The sequence below is a fragment of the Phaenicophaeus curvirostris genome, chromosome 8 (genome assembly GCF_032191515.1).
Source record: "Phaenicophaeus curvirostris isolate KB17595 chromosome 8, BPBGC_Pcur_1.0, whole genome shotgun sequence".
NCBI classification, from domain to species: domain Eukaryota; kingdom Metazoa; phylum Chordata; class Aves; order Cuculiformes; family Cuculidae; genus Phaenicophaeus; species Phaenicophaeus curvirostris.
In genome coordinates, this window is record NC_091399.1 from 19,576,333 (window position 1) to 19,593,265 (window position 16,933).

The following is a 16,933-nucleotide window of genomic DNA, read 5'->3' on the forward strand; positions in this document are numbered from 1 at the left end:
CTACGATTCTATGAAGGTGAAGTCAACAGATGTAGCTCCCTCTCACTGTCACCTGGGGAGCAGGGAAAGCCCCTCAGCACAGCAGGACCTGGGCAGGCCGGGGGAGTGGTGGGAAATGAAGACTTGAGTTTCTAGGAGATGTTGGAACTGCACTGGATGATGCAGGCAGGGGAAGAGGTTGAATTGTTCCTGCCTTTCTCGCTGACCCTCTGAGGTGGCTTCCCCAAGAGCCCTTTTGGAGATGCCCACGTGGCCTCACTCCTCTGGGTCTTCTGCTCCTTCCCCATCTGTCTGCCCAGGAGCAGGGAGAGAGCACGGTCACTGAAATGGAGAGATGGAGGGGGACTCTCTGCAGCTTTTGGCCCTTGCCTGCATCTGAGGAGGGATTTATCTTGCGCCCAGCCTCTTGAGGAGGTTACATCAATGTGCCATCAGCACTATAAATCCATCTTCAGGGCTTGGAGCTCAGCACACTCTGTGCTTTAGCAATGCAGATGTTCAAGCTGGGCTGGTTTTGGCTCCCTGCTGGAGGGGGAGATGAAAAGGGGGAACGTAGTTGGAAGCAGGGGTCCAGTGGTGGCTGGACTCCTCCCTGCTGCTCCCTGCCAGCCTCACCATGGAGCTCCAGCTCCAGGCATGGGGGTTCTTAGCCTGCAGTGCCTGCTCCATGTGGGCCACAGCAGAGATCTGGGGGGTGGTGGTGGTGGGGCGGAGGGTGTCCGTGTAGCCTGGAGGCACCTACCCTCCCTCAAACACACTGAGAGGAAAGTGTGGAGCTGCAGGTGTGGCGTACACTGGGATCGGACGGGTTGCTAAGGAAACAAGTCAACGGTGCAGGGGAGAGTGTGTTGGGTAAAGGAGATAAATCAATAAGAAAACCTATTTTTATCGGCTCCCTAATGATCCTCCAGGAGAAGCCAGACGAAGGAGGAGGAGAAAGCTGGAGGGAAACAGGCTTTCATTACTGGGCTTGGAGGGAGGCAAGTGCTACTCTGTGTTTTGGGTGACTGGAAGGTTGTGTAATTAGACATCTAAGCAGAGAGGAAGCAAAGGCGTGAGAGCATTGTCCGGTGGGCTCCAGCCTTGAGCTGGGAGGATGCTTCCTTGGCAGAAGTGAAGTGTGTGGAGAACATTTCCCCCAGTTCAGCTGGATGTTCCTGCTGTCCCTTGGGGAGGTGTTTCTTACCCTTGGCCTCTCAAAAGCTGGTGCAACTGGAGCTTGTTCCCACGAGGTTGATGCCTTCTAGTTCTCAACCAAATGTAATAACCTGGGTTTGGATGCTTGGAAATCTGGGCAAGCAGGGTTTGAAGAGTCTCTTTTGGCAGCGATCTTGTGCTTAGGTCACTGCTTAGGGAGGCGACTGCTCTATTCCCCTTAATCTTGATATCTCCTGACCTGTGTGCCTTGTGCTCATCGGAGATGGAGCGGGGATGTGGTTCTGTGCTGAATTCGTAACCGATCCTCGTGCTGCTGAGCCAGATGTTGGAGCCAGCAAGGAAATGTAGGGGCAAGCTGATCTATCAGAGGTGGTCCTGAGCCCTCCAACCATTGCCAGGCAGGAGTCCCATGCTGCTGGCTCTCAAAAATCTGAGTTTCCCCTGCTTTGATGTTTCCCCTGTGGGACTAGCAGCTGCAGGAGAGAGGAGGTGCTGGTAAATGCCTATGTGGTGGGGAGGAGTGCAGGATGCTCAGCGAGGTTAGCCGCGCTGGGGCAGACAGGCGGACACGCCGACAGGTGGACACGCTGTGCTGTTCCCACCCTTCTCATCTAGGCAAATGTGCTTAGCACCTGGGGAACTGGCTGCACCGCCTCACTAACGCACTGTTTTCTTTTAAGCCTGTGCTAATTGCTCGCAGACTTTCAGGAAAATGAAACAAAAGACCCCAAATAGGCTGGTGGCTCGGGACCAAGCGCCGCGGTCTGTTTAGTAGCTGAAGCATGCGGCCAGAGGTGGGAAGCAGGGAACGTACGTGGCTTTCACAGGCGCTGTGTGACAAAATCCTCACTTGTATGAAGCCTCAGAGGAGAACTTTTGGTGTCTGGCTTCTCCCTGAGCATGAGGAGCTGCTTGCAATTCGCCCTGGGTTGGCACCGAGGTCCAGGCTCACAGCAGTGAGCGCTGCAGCGGTCTCTCTTTTGGTTTGCCTTTAACTTAGAAACCATTAATTTCACTGAGTGGCCTTTTAAATGCCTTGGCTGAATCTTCCCTGGCTCTTCTTCCTCCTGGGCTAAATACATCGCAGCTCCTGCAGGCTCTTCTTGGCTCTGCATGCTCTGATGCGTGGCCTTGCTCCTACCTTGCCCGTGAGCCACAACAGGCATGAAGTTGTTGCTGCCGGAGTCAATTAATGGTTTCCAGTTTCCCATACTCATGGCCAGCACTGGGATGTCCTTTCTTGCCCATGGGCTCAGGGCCACTTGTTTAAACTGTTTTCCTGTAGTCAGCGCCAAAAGTCAAGGCTACAAAAAAGAAAAACATCTCTTTTCCTAGGGGTGATGACATGGATGTTCAGCACCTTCCAGCCTGAGCGGTGTGAACCTGAAGCCACAAGCTCTGGGGAAGCTTGACGTGGTAGGGAAGGGCTCATGCAGGGTCCTGGTCCTTGTTGTGTCTTGAGATATTAGGAGTGCAGATGATTTCCTTAGGGGCAAATGTATCCCAGGTGGGATCACATCCCCTTTCTGCAGACAGGAGCCTTGGGCAGGTGGTAGTCCCCTCCCTGCTTGCTCAGATCCTCAGATGCAGCATTTGATGCCACTTGTTCTGGTGCAGGATTGGTCCCAGAAAAGGGTGCATAGCCCTATACATGGTTGTAGCATTTAGGTTGCTCGTAAGGGTCCAACCAGATCCTGTTGATAAGGTGCTGCTGTCTCTTGGGGTCTCGCTGAAATGTGGCTGAGCTGGGAACAGGTGTTCTGGGAAGCCTTTTTCCCTGCCTGAAGAGGAGCTCGGACCCAGGCACCTTGAGCATCAGCATCTTGAGCTGGAAACATTCAGCCTCGTGCTCTGCAGCTCCCAGTGCCACCTGCTGCAGGGTGCTTGGCCAGGGACCCTTGACTCTCGGGACACAGGGTGGGCTGATCCAGGTCAGATCCCCAGGACTTCCCAGGGATGTCCTGTCTTCCTTGGGCTGTGCAGATAGTCTCTCCTACAGGGATGTCTTAGGAGTGGCACTGCCTATGACACCTCCTCCTCCAAGCTTCATTGAGTTTTGCTTCGTGATGGAAGAGAGAAGGCAAGCAGCGAGGCCGTGACGTGCCAGGGATGTGCCAATCCCAGCCACCAGCATCCCATGCAAGGGACAGCCTCCCTGATGCTGCCAGGGAATAATTCCAAGCTCTTTTACAGATGAAGCCCAGCCTGGTCAGATCCTGGTCGTCCACCTTCAACCTTGTGTCTATCTTTTGGGCTTCTCTCTCCTAAGATAGTTCACAGCCAAGCAAAGGCTGTCGGTTAAATGTCCTCTTGCCTTGGGAGGGAGGTGATGAGACTCGGTAGGTCTCCAGTGGGGAAGGACCCGAGGGCTCTCAGTTCTCTTGTCCCCTCTTGTTTTCAGACAGCACCGAGGCGGGCTTTACCCTCCTGTTTGGGAGCAGGAGGTGGTGAAACCTGGGCACCGTGTGTGCTTGTTCCTGCAGTGAATAACAAACAGAAGAAACATGGGGCAGGCAGGGGTGGGCTGGTAGGTGGGGGGCATCATCCACCTCTTCTCTGCTCCTTAACTCCCCTCCACTCCTTTCGAGTACATGATCCTGGCGACCATCATTGCCAACTGCATCGTGCTGGCCCTCGAGCAGCACCTCCCTGAGGATGACAAGACACCCATGTCACGGAGATTAGTAAGTACCCCGTGTCTGTCCCTCTCTGCCCTGGGTCGGGGGGGTCTGGCGGGTGAGCAGGGGCATCAGCCAAGGGAAGCCACCCCATCCTACCTGCCAGATTCTTCTGGTTACAAGGTGTTAGGGGAGGTGATTTCCTTGAACCAGCTCCTCCAGCCTTCCTGAGGCTGTTGTCACATACTTCTTCTCCATGGAAAGGGTTCAGGAAGGCTTAAGCCCCTTAAAAAGTAGGGTAGGGAAAGGGGACTGGGCAACTTGAGTGCGTCGTAGTCCCTACTTTTTGTTTTTGATGTTGTTGCTGGCTGATGAAGGGCTGAGAAAACTCACAAAGCGGGGAGGGTGGGATGGGACATGAGTTAGTGTGAAATGGCTGGAATTCTGTTTGCCCAGTTCCCCCTCTCACCGTGTTGCTGGTTCCCCTCTGGCAGGAGAAGACAGAGCCCTACTTCATTGGGATTTTCTGCTTCGAGGCTGGGATTAAGATTGTGGCTCTGGGATTCGTTTTCCACAAGGGCTCGTACCTGCGCAATGGCTGGAACGTCATGGACTTCATCGTGGTCCTCAGCGGGTGAGTTGAGCAGCACGGGGCCATCAGTGGGGTTGGGCAGCCGGATGCAGGGGCTCGTCACGGTGGGGACACCAGCTCCAGGATGTGGGGCAAGGCCCTGGTTTGCTGCCGTTGGTTTTCCTTCATCCCAACAAGGGAGGTGGTTCTCCATTCTGGAGGCTCCCGCGTTGGGTTTGTTGCGGGTTGCTGATGGTGGGACAAGGTTCCCCATTGGATGAGGAGGACTGGCTCTGAGGGCATCATCACCCACCTGGGCATGGGGTGAGGTGAGGATGAGATAGGGGCCTGATAAGCAATTGGATGTGGTCTGGGAGAGGTTTTGGTCAGTCCCTACCTGGGGAAGAAGAAAAATTCTTTTCCTCTTACCCTTCCAAGCACTTTGCAGCCTTGGCCTGGTGCCGGTGTTTGGGGAATGAAGTCTGGGTGGGGCTGTGCTCCCAGGACGTGCTCGCTCAGCGTCCCGATGCGTAGCAGCGATGCTGGGAGTGGCAGCACACGGAGCTTAACAGGTGCCGGTTGTGTCACTGGTGATGTCGCCTGCCTAGACGTGGCCTAGATTTGAGTTCTACTTGTGGTGTGATGGACTGTGCCGATGACACAGAAACGAGCAGGGACATTTGGGCTTGTGTTAGCCAGCACTGGCAATCGGCTTGAGCCGCAGCCCCTTGGGATGACGCCCCCAACGCCGCACTGTATGGAGGGCAGGGGCTGCCTGCAGCCACCAAGGGGTCCCGGGGAAGGAGCAACTGCATTGTGGCACTTTCTTTTTGCATGCTGATGGAAACATGATGTGCAGAGGAGCTGGTTTGGTGGTGCCTGTGGGTTCCTAAGCTCTTCACGAGCTCTGCTGGGTGCAGAGCAGCTGCAGGGCTAGCTGGGAAACTGAGGCACGGGAGCCAGGTGAGATACCTGGGGTCTCTGCTGAGTTGCTTGTTGCACAGTCCTGTCTCTTGGCTTGCAGGGTAGTGGCACCACCTCGGACGTGACACTGTTTGGGTATTTGGAGGAGGAGAGAAGGATGCTGAGCCTGGTGCTGCCAGGGATGTGGCAATAGGTACTGCTTGTCCATGGTGGAAAGGTGTAGGCTGGGACTGTGCTTGAAAGAAGGCTTGAGGAGAACACGACTGGGAATGTTTTGGCTTCCCTGGTCCAGTGCAGACCTGGGTGACCTTGCTGGGTAATGGGACCGTGTCTGCCTGTGGAGGGAGGGTATCTCTGTGTGCTGGTGCTGGGGTGATTCTTCTTGGTGGACACCAAACAGGTTGCCTGCGGGCTGTGCAGCCATCGCATGGGATACTTCTGGCTCTTCTGCATCTGCAAAGTGACTCTTGGGGGAGTGCTCTGTGCCCGGGAGGCTTGCTGCTGTGGGGACAGCAGCGGGCACAGCTCCTGGGCCGGGCAAAAGTGGTTTACATCCCTGTCCTCAGCTCTGGGGACGGCATGAGACATATGTCAATCCCGGTAGCAACAAGAGGGGATGTCGTAGCCATGCTGTGCAGCTGCGGTGCTGGGCTGAGGGTGCAGAAAGCAGCCGGCTGGCTGGGAAATGCCCATCAGCTGTCTCCTAGCCTGGTTATGGTTTGGGACTTTGACCAAGGGGAAGCACTGGGAGTTGAGTCACCTTCCCTGGAGGTGCTTAAGGGATGGGTGGACAAGGAGGTGAGGGGCATGGTTTAGTATTTGATAGGAATGGTTGGACTCGATGATCGAGTGGGTCTTTTCCAACCTGATGATTCTATGATTCTACTGGGCTGGAAGGTGGGGTTTGCTGTGGACCTCTCCCTGCCCTCCCCGTGGCTCCAGGTGAGTTGACTGTAACTGAGCCGGTGCTGAGTCAGCGCTCGGTAATTACTCACTCACGAAAGCCTCGCTAGGTCCTTTCAGTGCCGCGCTGCACCGGGCCCTGTGCCAGGGAATCAATTGCCCATGAAGGGCTGTTAGTGTCACGCTGGCCGTCCTGCCAGGAGGTGCCCAAGTTCCCCTGACCGTGCCAGTTACGGCACACAGCCCTTCGCCGTCTGCTTCACCACCCTCGTATCCTGATGTTTGCTCCAGCGGGGTGGAACCCTCTCCATGAAATGCACAGCTACCTACGGTGCTCCCAGCACCCATTGACGTGGGCTTCCTGGGCTTTCAGGGTGAGTTCTGTTGTGTGATGGGCAGGGGAGACAACCCACAGATTTTCATCCTGGACCAGTTTTGGGTCACTGAAGGATCAGCTGGACCAGGTCGTGGGCTTCTCTGTGCTATTCAGCTCTTGCTTTTGCCATGTGGTGCTGGTAAAGCTGCTGTTCTTCAGTGCCGTGGTTGCACCTCCCTTGCAAGAAACTCTTGCCTGTTTGATCTGCTGAATTATCGGCAAATTTCTTCAGCAAATAATCCTTGGCTGGCAAATGACTTGCAAACAGCTTGTGGGAGAGGGTTTGCACTTGGCGGTTCACGCTGTGTTGGTTGTGTAAGGCGGGTGGTGAAGTCTGCATGAGGGATGTGTGCGGGCAACCAGCGGGCTTAGGATTGTCTTTGCAGTTTCAAACTTTAATTAATATGTGAGTGTCTGGATAGAGATCTTGGGAGAACTGATGGTCATTGGGATCTTGCCACCACTTAGCAAGAGGCAGTGGCTGTAGTGGAGGGGTCGTTGCGAGCTTTAGAGGTGTAGGGTGGTGCTCACCTTGGGATGTGGTCACTGGTTTGAGATGCTGGTGCCTCCCATGAGTATGGATTGGAGAAGATGTCTATGTGAGTAGGACCTACCCCAAATGATCCCGAGGGACCCAGCATCACACTCGCTGGCCCTTGTCCCTCTGAGGGTGACACAGAGCGTTACTTTTCCTTTCTTATCTTATTTTTTTCCATGTGTCCAAAGAGAGAGATGTCACCACTGCAGACACCGCGTTGGGGTTTCCATGAGAGTGGGATATCCTGAGCGCGCTCTCCCTGGTGTTAATTAGCTTAATGAGGGGCTGCTGCAATGAACGATCTCCTGAGACCCTGTGAAGGAATGGATGGCACTGACTTGGGTTCAACCAGTGTTTGCTTCTTATGTCAATAAATCCAGATTTTTTTTCCATCTCGGCGGAAATTGACGCCCACCTAGAACTCCCTGATGCTAAAGCTTCCACTGGGGAACTAATAGTCACATTTGTAAACCTGCTCTGTTTATAACCTGTGGTTTCCAAATCATCATCGCTGCCTGAAAAAACAGCCTGTTCTCCCCCAGCTAAAAAAATTTTCACCCAAAAGGTGCATAAAATACCTTCACTCCTTCTGAGGCAGAGCTGGGGAGGGGAACATCTGTGCTTACCTTGGGACTTGGAGGTGCTCACCTTGCCTACGCATGAACCAGACCTGACCAGGCACTGAAGCTCTGCTTGTGACCTGCTCGAAGTAATATGTCCTGGACCAAAAAAGGGGAAAACTCCCCAGAAATGGTCAGGAAGGGCAGCAGGAACTTAGTGAACTCTTACTCGGTGGTCCTGAGAGGGAGAGGCTGAAAGACCTTCAACCATCAGCAACTGGAGCATCAGGTCCCTGCTTTCTGGGTGCCATTAGTGTAACGAGTAAAGACTGAGCATCCTAATCCAAACTGCTTTGTCCTATGCCATATTTGAAGGGGTTAATATAAGATGAAAATATCCAGGCGGGTATGTGCTTCACATACTCCAATGCCTGAGAATCATAGCTTTTTTTTTATAGGAGTTGCAGCAGTAATACAATAACATGTTACGTGAGAGGTGAAGGGATGGGGGAACACTTCCAACGATGGAAAAAAATCAAGATGTAAATCAAAAGGCCCTTGTGAAGTTGTGCTGCTTGGGAGCTGGGGAAGCAGCTGCTATAAAAGCAGGATAAATACACCAGGATTGCTAAAGGGAAGAGCTGGCGTCAGGGTTTTTTTGGTAGGTTTAATAACAGCCGCTACACCTGAATGCCTTTTGTGAAGCCCTCGGGCACTGTGGTTTATATTAAGGGATTTTGTGGGGTGGAGCATGGCCAAGGGAAGGCAGGAATGAATGATCGCCGGCAGTGCCCTTCGCCAACCAGAGAAGAACCAGCCTGTGCTGGTGGAGGAAAGCCCAGCTCTCCAAGGCCCAGGAGCTGACCCAGAAACCAAAGTCCTCTCCCTGAAAAGGCAGTTGTGAGCCTGGCCTCTCCCTTTGCCCTCCTGGGTAAATCCTGTGTACACCCATGCCCTGATTTTCAGCTGTGGCTGGAGTGAAGCAAGACAAAGTGGTTCATAGGAGTCTGCTTTCCTGTGGATACGAGGCTTGGAGAACAAGCATTAAATTGGAGCGCAAGTGCAGCATCGTGACAGGATTATTCTGCTGGAGAACGTGCTGTTGTAAGGAGTGTTGTCCCAAAAGATAAACCAGTAAAGAGGCAACCCTGAGTCCAAAAGCAGCGCAAAGCTTTGATTATACCAGCCAAGACTTTTTTAACTCTTCCCTTCTTTTCCGTTCATGAATGGTGCAGGTCTCCAACCTGATGTCTTCCTCATCTCCTAACCCCTTCCCAGCTCTTTCCTTCCAGGACAATTAGTGAAGTGTTTGGTCTTTCGTTTGGATGAATAATTAATTTTCCAGCTTTTGTGAATGATTCATGTGCCATATGTCATGGCAACGGGACATGCCTGACATCAACACCTTTTACAAAGGCCGATGCTGTTTTGCTGACCCGGTGAAGGGAAGGGATGGGAAGAGGCTTCATGCTGCTGGGGATGGGTGGTGGAGGGACATGGTGTGACCGCCCGGGCAGGCAGACCCACAGCTCTGGCTTTGAGGGGACAAGCATCCTTCCCTTCCCTCACGCAGGATCTGGCCTGTGTGCTGCTCATGTGCTTCTCCCCATCCTTCCTGGCTCCTCTTCCACGGGTAGCTGGTTTCTTGCAGCTTCTGTGGAGCGAGTCAGTCCCTCACATGGGCTACGTGTCACTGGGGGCATCGCCTCACCTCCCCAGGCACTCTCCACCCCGTGTGGTCCCTGTGGCTGCTGCTGCAGCCCCAACACCCTTCTCCTGGGCTCCCGGGCTGGGGAGAAGCCCTCTTCCTCGTGGGGTATAAAGCCTTGGGTCAAGCTGCAAAGTCCCTGCGCACCATTTCTTTGCACGGCCATGGACCTTGCTCCAGGAGAGGAGTTGCAGGGTCAATCCTTGGCTCAAGGGAAGGGGAAAAGGATTATTTCCCACCACATCCTCATGTGGGGAGGTGGTATCACCCAGGCTTGGGTGTCATGGACCTCTCCTTTGGCATGAGTTCAGCCACCTCCCGCCGCGCCGTGCAGTTACATGTGCTGCGTTTGTCTTTGTGGGGCTGGATCCCCAGCCTCTTGGCAATGACTTTGATGCCACCAGGTTTAGTTTGTGCAAACACAATTTCACCAGCATCTCCTCCCCCTGCCAGATCCTGCATCTGCTGCGAAGCGTCGCAGGGGCGGGAGGTGGGAGGGAGGCGCAGGAGGGGTGCGCAGAGTGGATGCTCCATCCTGCACCAGATCCTGAGGGCTTCTCTGGGAAGAGGTGGCCTTGGGGGATGATTTTTTCCCCCAGATCGAAGGCTGGTGAAGGCAGATTTTGTGTTCGCCTTCATCACGCTTTACAGGGAGTTGCTGGTGCTCACTTCAGGGCTCTCAAAGCTGCCAGGAAAGACAGCGTTGCAGCAGTGCAATCCACTTGGGTCACGGCCCCGAAACCCAGAAAGAGCGAGCAGAGATGATGGAGGCTTTGAGGTTGCTCTGAACAGTGCTGAGGGCAGGACTTGGTCCTGGTGTCCGAGTCTCCTGGCATCCTGAAAGCAGGAGCAGCGTGCTCTGCTGGGGCATCTTCAGGAGGGGCAGCCTGTTCCCACTGGCCCTGCCTAAAATAGGGTTTGGTCCCAAGAGCGTAGAGTCCATCCTGCTACTTGTGGTGCTGTCTGCGGGGAGGGGAGGGATTGATTCACCAGCAGAAAAGGGCAAGAACGGGGTAAATTCATCAGGTAACTTACTTTCTGTGAGTCGTTTGACCAGTGTATTAATTATGAAGTAGTCTCCCTTGTAGAGTCAGGTGGCAGTGCAGGCCTTGAGGGGCCTTTCCACTTAATTATAAATATTAATTTGTGCCTCAGCCAGCCCACACCCTCCCTGTCCCAGATTTTGAGCTGAGATTAGTCTGTGTCAGCCCATCCGTCCCTCTATCCAGGGCCCGGGAGCTGCCCTTCGCTGGGACGGCTTGTCTGCGTGTGCCTCTGCAGGGGTCCCTGATGGAGATGGTCAAGGGATGCTCAGTTTGCAGGGATGAATCGCGGGTTGATGATGTGAATGATCCCATTTAGGGGTTCGGTTTTTGCTTGGGGTCCCTGGTGTGAAGCCCTTTGCAGCACGCCCTGAGCTGCCTGCACTGTCCCTGTGTGCTGAGGCTTCAGGGCTGCTGGTGCCCAGGTGGCCAAGAAGGCCAATGGCATCTTGGCTTGGATCAGAAACGGCGTGGCCAGCAGGTCCAGGGAGGTTCTTCTCCCTCTGGACTCGGCCCTGGTGAGACCGCTCCTCGAATCCTGTGTTCAGTTCTGGCCCCTCACCACAAGAAGGATGTTGAGGCTCTGGAGCGAGTCCAGAGAAGAGCAACAAAGCTGGTGAAGGGGCTGGAGAACAAGAGGAGCGGCTGAGAGAGCTGGGGGTGTTTAGCCTGGAGAAGAGGAGGCTGAGGGGAGACCTCATTGCTCTCTGCAACTGCCTGAAAGGAGGTTGTGGAGAGGAGGGAGCTGGGCTCTTCTCCCAAGTGACAGGGGACAGGATGAGAGGGAATGGCCTCAAGCTCCACCAGGGGAGGTTTAAGCTGGACATTAGGAAAAATTTTTTCACAGAAAGGGTCATTGGTCCCTGTCCGAGGCTGCCCAGGGAGGGGGTTGATTCACCTTCCCTGGAGGGGTTTAAGGGACGGGTGGACAAGGTGCTGAGGGACATGGTTTAGTGTTTGATGGGAATGGTTGGACTCGATGATCTGGTGGGTCTCTTCCAACCTGGTTATTCTATGATTCTATGATGCTCTTAATGTGATCGATGATGGGGATGGGAGCGGGTGTGATGTGCAGTGGAGGCACGGTGGGTGCTGTTTGGTGTGATCATGCCTGAATTTGGTGCTGGCTCTGTGCTAGGAAGAGGGTTTTGTGTGGGCAGGGTCATTGAGCATCACTCACGGTTTATTCTGCTAAGTCCCAAAGAGCAGAGAGTCATCTTTAAATGTCATTATTCTTTCCCCTCCGCCCCCTGGGAAAAGAAACCCCTAGGTGCTGGTCTTTAGCTGGAGGTGAGGGTGTGCGCTTCGCTCAGCTGCTGCGAGCTGGAGCAGGGCTCGAGGGCTGAGCATCCAGCCCCAGAGCCTGCAGGTGCAGCGGGCCCAGCGGGAGCTCGCCCTTCCCTCCACAGCCTGTAAATAAATAAAATAAAATAATCATCCTGGTTGCAAACACAAAGCATCGGATTTTTTTTTTTTTTTCCTGAAAGCATGTTTTTGTCTGCCGGTGATTGCTCACTATTCAATTATACTTTGGGGATTAGCATATATTTCCCATCCTGCCTCCTCTCTCATTTGCATTCTTCCAATAGCTCCTCTCTCTGCTCTTTCCTCCACCTGAAGTCTCTTCCCTCTTTCCTCTGAAGAAGTAAAACTAACCCCTTTGCCTGGGTGACCTATAAAAACGCCTTCACTTCTTTTTTTTTTTCTTTCCCCCCCCCCTTCTTTTTTTCTCCAGTACATATGATGAAAAGCATGAGATCATTGGGATTTTTATAGCCCAATCTGGCAGCTTTTTCAAATAACATGGATGGTGAGATGTAATTTTAGTTTGGGTCCTTGCCTAAAAATAAAGAATAATTATTAGCACATCAGACGTGGATATTGTAAGTGTTCAAAAAGGGTTTAAGTTGTTCGGCAGACACCGGTGCTGCTGTTCTGTGTCATGGCCCAAATCCCTTCTCCGTGCCTCACATCTTGAGGAGCTACAAGAAACCTTAATGTGTGTCAATAAATAAATTAGAAATGGCTCGTGCTGTGTGATACAGGTGGCTGTCTCCAAAAAAGGCATGCTCAGGGGGTTAATAAGCAATTAACAGGTGAGATGGTGAGATGCTGAAGCCCAAAGCAGAAAGGTGTGTTTAGAGTGTTATATTTGTTATTAGTGGTAACGCGGTGGTGGTGTCTGTTCGTTATTTAGAGCCAATGAAGGGCTTGGGAAAGGCAGAGAGAGCACATCCTTGCATGCCTGGAAGCTTGCTTGGCTCTTCCCAGCTACCTCAATTGGTCTAAAGGTGGTCTAGGGCTGTTCAGAACATACTTAGAGGCTCTGGGACGGATGAGTGTGCTCGGCGCAGCTCCACCAGCACGTATTCCCAGAGCATCCATCCTCTGTGGGAAGCTGTGTCTGCAAAAGGATGCACGGGCACCTGTGCAAGGAGTCATCTTTGTCATCTGCAGTGCAACCGCCTTGCCCTGGTGATCTTGTCCAAACCTCCTCCTAAAAGGGCTCGCGCTGTCCCTTGTCCCCCAGTGAGGACAAGGAGCACGTCACCTTGCCACAGAGGAGTCCCATTCTTAGCAGCTAATTTGGAGCGCGGGGAAGCAGTGCCCTGAAATCGCCTGAACCTTGCCTGAAGGCTCGGTGCGCCGGCTCCCGAGCCCTATAAACGAATCTGGGTTAGCGGAGGATTTTGCAGCCTCTCCCCTCTGCGCTACTGGACCTGTGGTACCTCAGGTGATGCTCCTGCCCGGGAGGAAGATGTGTGGTGGGGCTGGGAACAGTGACAGCTCCACCTCCATCACTCCACCCACAGCTGTAGGACCACAGTTTGTGCTGCTCCATGGTGGTAGGAGAGAGCTTTCAATCCCGCTCTGCTGCTCAGAGCTTTCCAGCTGGGATTTTCACAGTACTGGGCTCGCATGGGTGAGCATGAGGCATCCCTGGTCTCCTGGAGATGCTGGAGTCAATGCAGGGGCTGCACACGCCTCTCCTCCATCCCCCTGGGAGGCTGGTTGGACACCAGGCATTGGGATGTGAGGAGCAGAAGCTGAAGGAGGGTCTCAGGATTTCTAATGCAGCGTTGGGCACAGCATGTCCTCTACGCTGGTGTTTTGGGAAGCGCTGGGTTACGCTGCTCTCGCTGGCAGCTTGCATGAAAGAGATGAAAGCACCTGTGCTCTTCTCTCTCTCTCTCATGTGCTGCTGAGTGGCCGTGCTTTATCGTACTTATTGATTTTGATCTTACAACCAATTTAACAAGGCAGCTCTCCCAAGCCTCTGGGTGCTCCTGACTTAATTAAGTCCCTTTTCTGCTCTCCCATCAGCCCTGTGGGTAGCGGGGGCTGGTCACAGGCTGGGGCACGGGCGAAAAGAGAAGTGGCATCAAGGGTAAAAGATCCCTACATATATTGGGGATGAGCAGCCTGGTATGTGGGGAGATGTGGGTGATGCTGGGACAATTCATCCTGACTGCGGCTGGGGCCGGGCTGTGCAGCTGACCCCTTGTGCTGGGGCAGGGAGACAGAGGAGGCAGAAAAAGCAATGGAAACAGCCTGGTTTGCTGATGGGAGAGCAATCCTGCTGCCGGGGTATCCTAGGAAACACAGCCGCCTTTCTGGAGGGGCAGGTTGGTACCTGCTGTACCTCAGGGAGAGGGGAGAGAAAGAGTGCTAATTGCTCAGCGCACCAGAGAGCTGCTCTGGCCTGTAATTAGATGAATTAGTGGAACAATGACCCAATTTTTCTCCGTTTTTGGATTGCTGCAAACAGCCCTGCCTCCCTCTGTCCCGCTCTCCTCCCTGTCCCATTCTTTCCCATCTCCTGCCTCACCCAGCGCCCTGGGGACTGAGCCTGGATGGGAGACAGCGCCGTCAGTGCTGGCATCATCCCTGAGCCATCCCATCCCGGTCCCCCAGCAGGTACTGAGGCCCCGAGTATTTTCACTTCTGCCCCAATTTGTTTTCCAGAGACAGGCTTGAAAAAAAATTTTGTGTTTGAAAAGAAAACCTCTGGAGTCTTCCTTGTGCCTGCTGATTGCCTACCAAGGTCATCAAACTTTCATTACTATGGGTTTTTGAATGCGTGTGAGGTTCTCGGCTGCTTCTCAGCAATCCCAGCGGTGGGGATCCAAGGAAGCTCCGTTTGTGGAAAAGGCCGAAGCAGCTGATGGCTGGAGGTGCTGCCAGGGGAACACGGGTGATGAACAGGGGAGTGACCCCCATCTCTGGGGCACCATCTCTGGTCCACGTGCCTCATGCCTGTCGATATTGTTGAGACCCCAGAGTGTGGTTGCACAGCCTGGGTGATGATGACCAGCTCTGTGGTGTGGGGCTGTCCCCAGCCATCCCGGCACGTGGGGGGTGTTGATGAGGGCTAGCAGGGCTGTCTGCCCTTGGCTGGCTGGATTGACCCATAAGTTTTGGTGCCAGCATCAAACGGGCTTGCTGGCAACGTGGGCTTTGGGAGGTGTTGAATCTCTGTATCGCCTGGGGACACGGTGCTCCTCACGGCTCCTTCCAGCCTGGTGTAAGAACACGACTCTTGGCACTGGGGTTGGCTGAGAGCTGCACCCAGGGTAACTCTGCTCTCTCCTTGTCTGCCCGCAGCATCCTTGCCACCGCTGGGACACACTTCAATACCCACGTGGACCTGCGGACTCTGCGGGCCGTGCGCGTGCTCAGACCTCTGAAGCTTGTCTCAGGCATTCCCAGTAAGTTGGACGCTCCTGGACCTCCTCTCAGGGTGTCCCCATCTGTCCCTGACACCCTCCAGAGTGAGAGGGGTCCTTGTGCCACCTCAGGGACATAGGGTGCAATCTGGGAGAAGGGCAACAAGCCTCCCTGTGGAGTGGGCATCGTATGTTCCACCTTCTCAGCCATCCCTCGGGTAACCCATGGAGGACGGGGCTGAGGATGGCAGAGTTTGGTGTCCCCAGGTGGCATTTCTCCCCACCCCCCCAGCCCTCTCTGCTGGCACAAGGCTGCACTTAGCAGCTTGCTGGGGCCTGCCGGGAGCTCCACTTCCCCGGCCAGAAGGTGGTGGGTGGATCCTTTCAGGACTGAGGTTTATTCAGGGGAGATTTCAGTTTATTGCAAGATTTCATTTGCTGGCACAGGGCTAAATAAGGAAACTGGGCTGCTGCTAGTGCCTGTCGTCCTGTCCTGGACACTGGCTAGTGGTGTGCTGGATCTGTGCCTTGAGGGCAGCGAGGGGAACAGAGCCTCAGGGGCCACGTCCCACCAAGCCCAAGCGGGAAAAAGACAGGCAGGACACCAGAGATGGGACCAAATACAGAAATCAGCCCTCCTGGAGGATTTCTATGCAGCCTGGCCCTCTCTGTTCCCCCTGGGATGGTGCTTTTACCTGTGGTCCTCAGCTGCCCCAAGGGATCCTCCAGACTGTGCTGGCCTCTTGCATCTGTCTGTCTGTCCTCTATGCCTACTCTTACCAGAGGAGATGGACTTGCCTCAGGCAAGGGATTTGCATTCACTGCGCTGAGCTGTGCTTTTTCTTTCCCCTCCCAGGCCTGCAGATTGTGCTGAAATCCATCATGAAGGCCATGGTGCCTCTCCTCCAGATCGGCTTGCTGCTCTTTTTTGCTATCCTCATGTTTGCCATCATTGGGCTGGAGTTCTACAGTGGGAAGCTGCACCGAGCCTGCTACACAAACAATTCAGGTGGGGAGAAAGGCTCCGCACCCACTTTGCATCCTGTGGGTGGAAAACAGCTGGGATGAGCGCATGTTGCTATCGTGGGAAGCCCAGGGCTGAGAAGATCCTGCATTTTGCTTCACGCACACCGGGCATCGTGTGGCTACATTCAGGATGTCCCGGTTTCTTTATGGGAGCACTTTGTGTGCAGCCAGGGGTAGTCCCAGCGGGATGGCTTGCTCTGCCCCAAATCTGTCTGCATTTAAGCTCTTCCCCACACCTGTCCCCTTCCTCTCTCTTACTTCTGCCTCCTCTGGCTCTCTGCTGTGTGCTCACAGGTGAACTAGAGGAGCTCGACCCCCCTCATCCATGCGGGGTGCAGGGTTGCCCCTCAGGCTATGAATGCCGGGAGTGGATCGGTCCCAACGATGGGATCACACAGTTTGACAACATCCTATTTGCTGTGTTGACCGTCTTCCAGTGCATCACCATGGAAGGGTGGACCACAGTCCTGTACAATGTGAGTAGAGCTGCTGTGGCGCCTCTTTGGGCAGCTGGGCACCGGGATGGGGAGCCAGAGACGGTATTTCTGTGTCCTCTGTGAGATGCTGAGTTCCCCTTGTGGTGAAGATGGGGGTCAATCCTTCGCATTGGGCAGGAGATGAGGAATAAAGAGGCACGTGTTATGTGTCTCTGGGCAAAGGGAGCTCGAAGGGCTTTGCCCCCGTCTCTGGGCTGTTTGGGGAACCCATTGAGGAGAGCAAAACCTTGTGGACATGTAGCAAGACACTTGTTCAAGGGGTGGCTCTCCTTTCCCTGGGGAGGCTCTCCTTTCCCTGCTTCGCATCCTGCACTGCTTGGGAATGTGGTTTCTGGGAACTGCTC

At 54.2% G+C, this 16,933-nt stretch overlaps 1 protein-coding gene across 1 annotated transcript in view; it reads left to right on the forward strand.

Annotated features, from left to right (window-relative positions):
- The window catches only part of CACNA1E (calcium voltage-gated channel subunit alpha1 E), a 137,816-nt gene that overhangs the window by 44,608 nt on the left and 76,275 nt on the right, over nt 1–16,933 (forward strand). Inside the window, exons 4-8 of the mRNA XM_069862676.1 lie at nt 3,736–3,842; nt 4,271–4,410; nt 15,005–15,108; nt 15,923–16,075; nt 16,387–16,568. Of these exons, the coding sequence (XP_069718777.1) occupies nt 3,736–3,842; nt 4,271–4,410; nt 15,005–15,108; nt 15,923–16,075; nt 16,387–16,568 (686 nt within the window). The remainder of the gene's footprint in view (nt 1–3,735; nt 3,843–4,270; nt 4,411–15,004; nt 15,109–15,922; nt 16,076–16,386; nt 16,569–16,933) is intronic.